General features: G+C 28.4%; 2 protein-coding genes across 3 annotated transcripts; one reads left to right on the top strand and one right to left on the bottom strand.

Annotated features, from left to right (window-relative positions):
• Positions 1–1,754: 1,754 nt before the first annotated feature.
• Positions 1,755–5,165, top strand: LOC122530439 (sodium channel protein Nach-like; the record flags this gene model as incomplete). The annotated part of the gene is made up of 10 exons (XM_043657393.1): positions 1,755–1,921; positions 2,498–2,704; positions 2,936–3,101; positions 3,173–3,324; positions 3,392–3,503; positions 3,736–4,039; positions 4,264–4,314; positions 4,396–4,570; positions 4,791–4,897; positions 4,995–5,165. Coding segments are annotated over 10 exons (1,575 nt in total), but the record flags the coding sequence as incomplete, so codon positions are not given.
• Positions 5,125–7,705, bottom strand: LOC122530438 (caspase-8-like). 2 transcript variants are annotated; one of them, XM_043657390.1, is made up of 7 exons: positions 7,354–7,705; positions 6,609–7,193; positions 6,269–6,525; positions 5,981–6,173; positions 5,778–5,903; positions 5,532–5,675; positions 5,125–5,439 (listed from the first exon to the last, which is right to left on the bottom strand). In XM_043657390.1, the coding sequence occupies exons 2-7, from the start codon at positions 7,159–7,161 to the stop codon at positions 5,231–5,233; spliced, it is 1,482 nt and encodes a 493-aa protein (XP_043513325.1). In that variant the 5' UTR covers positions 7,162–7,193; positions 7,354–7,705; the 3' UTR covers positions 5,125–5,230. The 2 variants fall into 2 exon arrangements, with proteins under 2 accessions (XP_043513325.1, XP_043513326.1); XM_043657391.1 differs by having other exon boundaries at positions 7,517–7,705.
• Positions 7,706–10,432: the final 2,727 nt, after the last annotated feature.

Here is a 10,432-nt window from a genome sequence, read left to right as displayed (position 1 = left end):
AAAAAAAAAAAAAAAAAAAAAAAAAAGAAAGGAAGACAGAAAAAAGAGGAGGAATATTTTGCGCGATACCAGCTCGAAAGAAATTTCGCGATAGGGATCGGGATGAGATGAAAGAGATAGAGCTCCGTCCGTCAGCGTTCGAACAGTCACTGCATTGATTTGTTTCCTCCGGAAAGATAGTTTTGCGATTTCTATCCTTACAAATTATGCCACGTGCGATTTTCACAATTATCACAGCTACGATATTATAAATTTACATTTTTATAATATAATATTATAAAATTAATATTACGTTATAGTATAAAACTACATTTTTCGTTATACTTAAGTGAAGATTGTTATTTTCTTTAATAAATCAATACTTGGGAATTTAATATACATGTAAATATGTAATTTTCTTTTTTAATTTCGGTATAATATAATTATATTATATTATAGTATATTATAATATATTATAGTATATATATTATATAATTATATTATAGTATAAAACTACATTTTTTATTATACTTAATTGAAGATTGTTATTTTATTTAGTAAATCAATACTTGGGAATTTAATATACAGCTAAATTTATAATTTTCTTTTCAATTGCGGTATAATATAATATAATTATATTATAATATCAAACTACATTTTTCATTATACCTAATTAAAGATTATTATTTCATTTAATAAATCAATACTTAGGAATGTAATGTACATCTAAATTTGAAATTTTCTTTTTAATTGCGGTATAATATAATATAATTATATTATAGTATAAAACTACATTTTTCATTATACTTAATTTGAAGATTGCTATTTTATTTAATAAATCAATACTTAGGAATTTAATGTACATCTAAATTTGTAATTTTCTTTTGAATTGCGGTATAATATAATTATATTATAGTATATATATTTTATAATATATTATATAATTATATTATAGTATAAAATTACATTTTTCATTATACCTAATTTCATTTAATAAATCAATATTTAAGAATTTAATATACACCTGAATTTGTAATTTTTTTTCAATTGCGGTAAATAAGCGATGAAGTTCTTCGTTTCTGTTCTCACTTTTCACTTTTTTTTTTTTTTTTTTNTTATAAACGTTGCAGAAGAAAAAACGAAGAAACGTTTTAATGCTCGATTAAATATCCGCTAGAGTTCCTTTTTTTTTTTTTTTTTTTTTTTCATAGCTATACCGATCATTTCTACGAATTCTCACGTATAAATGCCGTGTACATTTAATATTAATCACGTACTATTGCGCGCAGTTGAAAATCGTTTTTCACGAAAGGCTCGGGAATTCGTATCATACATCTAAACTTATCAGAGAACAATCGGTAAAAAGTACGAAATGAATTTTTTACGCGACATCGCATGCATCGTATCATGCGTTCTTCAATAAAGCAAGAGAGCTGCTGTACTGCTACATTTCACTCGATAGTCGTATCTTCAACACTACGTGGTTAAAATCATTGAAATCCACTTAACTATATATAATAATAGTTGACGAATTATCATTAATTAGCTGAAATTTAAATAATCAATCTAATCGAGGTATTTTTCAATTTTTTCTCAGAATTACAAATAATTTGTTTGCAACATTCAATCGAATTGTATACGCTACACTCTTTTCAACGCTGACTACATTAATAATTTAAAACAAATAAATTAAATTGAAGGAAAAGTTCACACAGCCTTAATACATGAAGTAGTATATTTTAAAGTTGATAGAGAAATTGAGCCTTCGTTAAACAATTCAAAACATGAAACATATGCGAAAACGGAGTTTCATCGGTATTTTGGGAAAAGTTGTACGAAAAATCTTTTACACTTTAAAAAGATATATCTCGCAATTCTGTCACGAAACGGGACTTCATGGTTGCAAGTATATTTGTGATACCCAACGTCCTATGATAGAAAGGTAAGCAATCATGAATTTTATCAATCTGTTATAGATAAGTGTAACACTTGTGTCTAGAACAATATAACTACGTTCTAGAACGAAATACTGATTTTTAATTAACATCTCAATTTTTTATATTGAATAATATAACTACGTTCTAGAACGAAATATTGATTTTTTAATCAACATCAATATAACTACGTATAGATAAATGTACATTTGTGTCTAGAACAATATAACTACGTTCTAGAACGAAATATTGATTTTTAATTAACATCTCATTGCCAGTGTTTTATTTTGTTTTACTTTTATGTTCATTTCATGATTATCCACATTTAGTATATGCATCTACGCGTAAGTGATTATTAAAGGAAGCAACATAATTAGGACAGCAATATACGATCTGCAAATGATTCGAAAATCATGTTGAACTCGCGAATTCCAAAATTCATTTAGCTTGCTGATTAAATCGCCGTGCTCGTGTCGATTAGAAGTAGGTGTGCGCCATTAAGGGAACTTAATTTCACCCTTGTTCCAATTAAATGGTGCCGCGATGCAATCGCGACGATGCTCATTTCGCATTCATTTCGGCAGAATCGCATGGGCAATAACGGTCGTCTCATCCCTGTGTATCGCCCTCGGATTGCTGAAAAGTACTTTGAACTTTTTCGCCGAACACTTTGTCCTCTCGGTCATCGAAACGACCCATAATGGAATATGGAATTATCCATTCCCAGCGATCACTGTATGCGATATCAATCGCGTATCTCTTAATCTAACGCAGAAATTCGTCGAGAACTTGTGAGTATTTTATTTCCTTTTTCTGACCGATTCTGAACCAAGCTTCTTGTTATTATATCGTTAATTATTGATTGATCAAGCTTCTTGTTATTTATGTCAATTTACGCGAATCTGTAGTAAAAAGTCAGTTGATGATTTGTGATTTCTCACGAAATCGACAAACTCTCCGTCATCAAGGTTTTATTTCATTCACTCAAATGACATGTGATGTTTCTTATTTTTTATTTGCAGGACACTTCCTCCCACCGTGACAAAGGAATTCGTAGCCCAAGAAATGAAACTGTTGAACGAATTACTGTATCCCGGCATATACGGGTCACGCGTTCGGAATAATCTTTCGCAGTTGCAGAACATCTTCGACATGAACAAACTTTCAATACCAACAATCATGAACTCGGTATGTAGAGGGATCACCCGCTCATGACCATTGTAAGAAGCATGTTAAATAGAAACGATATTCAACTCCAGGTTGCACAAAGTTGTCGAAATTTCCTGGTCTCGTGCAAATGGAAGTCGAGAACGAAAGATTGCAATAGCATTTTTCGGCCAAGTATCAGTCGCGATGGAGTGTGTTGCAGCTTTAATTACATTACTCACGACTTGATTATGAAACAGCCAAAGTAAGAGCCTAAATTTACGCATGTTGTTGTTCGAATTACGAATTTTATTATGTTCTCCTCTTTGAAGTACAAAACCATGTAAAATGACTTCGTGTGGATATCAAAGTGGACTCAGTATGGTGCTTAATCTTGATATCGACAATTATGATGCCGGTATTATGGAATCTGTAGGTGTGAAGGTAATATCTAGCGTTGATTTTTGAAGAAAAGAAATATTCGAAATTGTAATCTTTCGTCATAATTTTGGAGTATCCCTTATACCCGATTTCAGTCTCGATTCTTTAAAAACTTTTGTAAAATACTTTCACGAAATGAATATGTATACATTTCCAAAAAAAGAACGTTAATATTTTGCATCTGAGACCATATGTATGATTGATTTAATCGTATATTTCTACCATGTTTTCACAGATCATGCTACACGATCCTTACGATTACCCTGATTACGACGCACCGAGCAAATTCATAGGCGTGAATAAATACGCATTTTTATCTATCAAACCCGTAGAGATGCGCTCGGCCGCTGACATCACCTATTTAGATCCAAATTTGAGACAGTGCATATTTCACAGCGAAGCAAATGAAATTATTGGTAACAATTGGAACGAACACTTTGTTCCCGTCAAATATTCGTTCATAAATTGTTTGACAAACTGTCGAGCATCTTTCATCAAGAATATATGTGGATGCGTTCCGTACTATTATCCGCAAAACAGTTAGTTTCCTCTAAACGCAACTTATCTCATACTTGATAAATAGCGAGTATTTTGTAAAAAATATATATCTATATATTTTGTAAAGTACAGCGTTTCTTTTAATAATTATTCAATAAAAAAAAAATGAAACAAAAATTATCTATAAAAAAAAGAATAAAAACTTATATACAAATTTTTCCTTCTTATCTATTAGCTTCAAGGTGAATAATATTCTGTGTTACAGACATCAGAGTTTGCGATTTGAGAGACATTGAATGCCTAGAAACGTACAAATGTGAGCATCGGATATCCACAGTGTCATTAATTCCCTGGCCCCTTTCTTGAACAGGTGAAGGATAATGAAATTAAATTTTAGTTTGGTACGATACCTCTTGGCCAGGAATGGATATGTCGCCCAAAGCTTTACCGCATGTAAATTTGGACGGTTACGGAAGACCTTGTGCCTGCATGCCTGATTGTGATTTTTATCGTTATGTCATAGAGAATTCGGCAGGAGATCTTGATAAAGATCTTACTTACACTTATCCCAGGTAATTTGACTGATTCTTTATTGAGGAACATATTCACAGAATGTTTGAAATTTGAAAGAAGTATTGGATATTTATAAATGAATTGTGTACATATTTTTCTGCAGTGGTTTTAATAAAAAAAAAAGTGACATCCTTTATTGTCATGTTAAAACAAATTGTTAAAATACTAAAAATAAAATAATCAAAAATACTTGTCACGAATATGTATCTTTCATTGCAGAAAGGACAAAACTTGGAAAAATCAAAGTGAGATTCATATATTTTTCGGAGACCTAGTGTCTATTCAATACCGAAGAGAAACACATTACAACTGGCGTCATTTATTTGGTATAATTAATCAATTGTTCTTTTCAAATGAGTGAATTTAAATTGAAATATAATAATATTAATAATGATGGTAATGTAAACTTAATGTTTGTTTTAGCTACATTTGGCGGTCTCTTAGGAGTTTTCGCCGGATTTAGTTTCATGTCTGTTGTCGAAATTATTTATTTCTTTGTTATCCGCTTTCTAATTGATGCATGCGTAAACAGAAACACACGAAACAAGAAAAATTAAACATCAATAACTTTTATTACATAAATTATACAGTATATAAACAACATATTTTGTCTTCTTTATAAAATATAGTAGAACAGTTTAAGAATTGTCCTTCTCTTTTTATATGTGTTCTTGGTAGTCTGGTAAGTGGAAATCCGTAAGCAATCTGCATGTTTTTAATTCAGGTAACTGAGCAATGGAATTTGTTTCATTTAATTTCCCTTTCTTTTTCATTACTGAATGAATTGTTTTCCTAATAGCTTCCAAGAATGTAATTTTATTTTTTCCACTTTGTAAAATATTACAAAATTCTTGGATAAACCAGGATCCTATAAAATAAAAATTTATAATGTATAAATAATAATACCAATAACAAATATATTAGGTACTAACATATAACATAAAGATAATTATGTATTACCTTCTTTTTTATGACGTACAGATATAAAACCCTGCATAGTTGACATAAATATACAGAAATTTTTGTATGGTAAAATATTCGAACTTTTACAATCTGTAGGACCATCTGTAAGTAAATTAGTTGTTTCGTTGACATTTACTTGTCCTGCAATTCAAAATTATTCTGTATATACAATTTAAAATGTTAACCTATTAACCTATATAATATATAATAGTTATAACTTATCAATATAAATATAAAGATAACCTTTCACATTTCCCTGACAAGCTTGTATAATAACTACTTTAATAACATCTTCCAATTCGACACAACAAAATTTATGTTCAATTGCTTCAATGCTAACTTCTTTTCCTTCTGTACTAATAATACCACCTAGAATTAATGACGATTAATAATCAATAATAAGTTACATATAATATAATGCTTATATAAAATTTACTAAATTTTACCTTTGCAACCATGGCTTAAAATGCATAGAAAAATGCAATCATAATTAGTGCCAAAATTTTTTGGAATATTTTCTAATACTGTAAATATTTCATCTTCAGTTAAATTATTAAACTGTGTAACTGTAAAACCAAATCTCCTGAATGTTTCAGATAACGTCTTACAATCTTTTGCATTTCCAAATCTAGTTTCAAACTGAAACAAAAATTTATCTTATCACATATATATACATGTACATGGAATTTCCTGTATATTGAAATTTAAAAAAAATTTATTTATCAGTATGATACCTTTTTACCTTCAAAAAGCATTTGACTTATAATAATACAAAGGCCACTGTTTAGTTTTCTTATATCATTTTCTTCCACATCTGACAATATTGATGATTCTTCCATGAAAGATTCTCGTACATGAGATGTATTAAGAGAATGTTGTATATCCAACACATTTTGATGATTCTCACGTTTCTTTAGATCTTCGCAAATGAGCTCCAAATCTTCCAAAGTCTTTAAATGTTTAAGCAAATTTTTAAGTTTGGCAGTTCCATCTAAGATGATTATCCATTGTGAACAATACAATGTAAACAAAAAATTGTATAAAATGGCACAGAACAAATGAAAAATGACAAACCTGGATATATTGAAATATAATTTTCTCTCATCCAATATAACATATGTAATTCAAGAAAATCTATATTTTTTAAATTTTCCTCATATGGAGTTAAATCAGTTTGAATATACTGCAGTAACAACTTAGTTTTATCTTCACAAAGAGCTTCACATAATAAATATAAACATTTTGCAGCTAAATTTATGTATCTGGAATATGATCTGATCTTTGGCTTATAAAATAAACTGAAACTTTCAAATGATATTCCCAATTTTCGTATAACTTGCCGATTATTTATCACACATGTAGCTTCTAATAATTTATTTTTCCAATTATCAGGATGTTTATTTACAAATTCTGTGAGTATAAAAGCTTGGTCTTCTTTACATTTTTTTAATAAGTCATAGACTTCTTGGAAGCTGTGCTCATAATCATCTATCATCAAAAATAAGACAGACATTTTTTCATCAATGTCAAAGTCATTTTCTATTTTCCATAAAATACTTTTATTTAATATATTTTCATTTAGATTATCGTACGTAATAATTGGAGATGCATCAGTTAATACAGACATAATTTTTTTCAAATTTGCTTCAATAAAATATCCTGGAAATAAATAACACTGTATGTATCAACATTCATCACACAAAATGATTAAACATTAAATACTAAAACCATAACATATTCCTCAGACATTATAAATTCTACATATTACCATAAACTTTTAAGGAATAAAAGACAAATAAATATGATAATGAATATTTACAAATCTTTGTAGATATCTACTTTGTAGATAAAGCAATTAATAAAACCGTGTTAAAAAATATAACATAAGCACTGATCAAATGGTCAATTGACAATAAAACAATGTTGTTGATTCATTCATATAACACTTCGTATGGTACATCTACAGTGTAATTTCATTGTACCATTTATTCAGTTTCTCTCGTTTTATTTTATATCTATCTCCCTAAGATGTCCAACATCTTTAAATATCCTATATTGCTGTCATTTATAAATGACAATTTGAATCCTTTATTGAAACACTAGCATCACGTAGTAACCAAATGGCGTTGAACGGCGCAATTAATGTATATTGCTACCCTATCCTACCGACGAGGTATATGAATAGACCTAGCACCTTACCAGGTTTCGTGGCCAGCGATCTAAAATACCGACATAGTAAATAAAATCACTGGTTTTCTAGCGCACTCTACGTTTAAAGAACGGTGAATTGAAGAATTACAAGTAAACCGATTGAGGTTGGTCAAGTAGTAAATGCTCCCCACCTAAGCCAACGTTTGCAAACAAGTGAAATTTCAAAGTTTTCGAAATTCCAAATGAAAATTTTCGAAAAATTTTTTAAAACAAAATGTGTTTACACCAAAAAAATGTAAATAAACATTGGAAACCAAAATAAACAATCAAAAAATGTAAATAAACATTGGAAACCAAAATAAACAATCAAAAAAATGTAAACAAACATTGGAAACCAAAATAAACAAAACAATGTTTGCAAACAGAGAGAAATTTCAAAGTTTTTGATGTATGTATATATTTCAATTGTTGTAATTTATTATTTAAGTGATCTATTATGCAATAAAATCATCTACAACACGTGTGGACAGTTCATACTGGGTAAGTATAGGTAAGTATTCGTATATTAACGTACTTTTAAGTGAATTATTATCAAATCATTTCTAACACTTGTGGATAATTCATGGATACTAGGTAAGTATAGGTAAGTATAGGTAAGTATGCAATAGGAATTCCGAAATCTTTGAAATTTCGCTTTGTTTGTAAACATTGGTCGGTTTATTTTGGTTTCCAATATTTATTTACATTTTTTTGATTGTTTGTTTTGGTTTCCAATGTTTATTTACATTTTTTTGATGTAAACACTTTGTTTTGAAAAATTTTCGAAAATTTCCAATTGGAATTTCGAAAACTTTGAAATGTTGCTTTGTTTGCAAACATTGGTCTGTTTGTTTTGATTTCCAATGTTTACTTACATTTTCTTGATTGTTTTTTTCGGTTTTCATTGTTTATTTACATTTTTTTGATGTAAACACACTTTGTTTTGAAAAATTTTCGAAAATTTCGGAATTTTCAATCGGAATTTCGAAAACTTTGAAATTTCGCTTTGTTTGCAAACATTGGTCTGTTTATTTTGGTTTCCAATATTTATTTACATTTTTTTGATTGTTTGTTTTGGTTTCCAATGTTTATTTACATTTTTTTGATGTAAACACNGGAATTTCGAAAACTTTGAAATTTCGCTTTGTTTGCAAACATTGGTCTGTTTATTTTGGTTTCCAATATTTATTTACATTTTTTTGATTGTTTGTTTTGGTTTCCAATGTTTATTTATATTTTTTTGATGTAAACACACTTTGTTTTGAAAAATTTTCGAAAATTTCCAATTGCAATTTCGAAAACTTTGAAATTTCGCTTTGTTTGCAAACATTGGCCTGTTTGTTATGATTTCCAATGTTTATTTACATTTTTTTGATTGTTTGTTTCGGTTTCCATTGTTTATTTACATTTCTTTGATGTAAACACATTTTGTTTTGAAAAATTTTCGAAAATTTCGGAATTTCCAATAGGAATTTCGAAAACTTTGAAATTTCGCTTTGTTTGCAAACATTGGTCTGTTTATTTTGGTTTCCAATATTTATTTACATTTTTTTGATTGTTTGTTTTGGTTTCCAATGTTTATTTACATTTTTTTGATGTAAACACACTTTGTTTTTGAAAAATTTTCGAAAATTTCCAATTGGAATTTCGAAAACTTTGAAATGTTGCTTTGTTTGCAAACATTGGACTGTTTGTTATGATTTCCAATGTTTATTTACATTTTTTGATTGTTTGTTTCGGTTTCCATTGTTTATTTACATTTTTTTAATGTAAACACACTTTGTTTTGAATATTTTCGAAAATTTCGGAATTTCCAATCGGAATTACGAAAACTTTGAAATGTTGCTTTGTTTGCAAACATTGATTTGTTTATTTTCCAATGTTTATTTACATTTTTTTGACGTAAACACACTTTGTTTTGAAAAATTTTCGAAAATTTCGAATTTCCAGTCGGAATTTCGAAAACTTTAAAATTTCGGTTTGTTTGCAAACATTGGTCTGTTTGTTTTAGTTTCCAATGTTTATTTACATTTTTTTAATGTAAACACACTTTATTTTGAAAAATTTTCAAAAATTTGCAAACGGAATTTCAAAAACTTTGAAATTTCGCTTTGTTTGCAAACATTGATCTGTTTATTTTGGTTTCCAATGTTTATTTACATTTTTTTGATTATTTGTTTTGGTTTCCAATGGTTATTTACATTTTTTTGATGTCAATACACTTTATTTTGAAAATTTCGGTATTTCCAATAGGAATTTCGAAAACTTTGAAATTTCGCTTTGTTTACAAAAATTGGTCTGTTTGTTTTGGCTTCCAATGTTTATTTACATTTTTTGGATTGTTTGTTTTGGTTTCCATTGTTTATTTACTTTTTTTTATGTAAACGTACTTTGTTTTGAAAAATTTTCGAAAATTTGCAATCGGAATTTCGAAATCTTTGAAATTTCGCTTTGTTTGCAAACATTGGTCTGTTTATTTTGGTTTCCAATGTTTATTTACATTTTTTTGATTGTTTGTTTTGGTTTCCATTGTTCATTTACATTTTTTTGATGTAAACACATTTTGTTTTGAAAAATTTTCGAAAATTTCGGAATTTCCAATCGGAATTTTGAAAACTTTGAAATTTCGCTTTGTTTGTAAACGTTGGTTTGTGAACTTGAAAACTAATCACTCATCGATTTCGACCATCTCTAAATATTATTTACAT

The sequence above is a fragment of the Frieseomelitta varia genome, unplaced genomic scaffold (genome assembly GCF_011392965.1).
Source record: "Frieseomelitta varia isolate USP_RPSP 00005682 unplaced genomic scaffold, Fvar_1.2 scaffold_342, whole genome shotgun sequence".
Classification (NCBI taxonomy): Eukaryota; Metazoa; Arthropoda; class Insecta; order Hymenoptera; family Apidae; genus Frieseomelitta; species Frieseomelitta varia.
The sequence above is the reverse complement of the archived record's forward strand: the minus strand, read 5'-3'. Positions and strand labels throughout refer to the sequence as shown.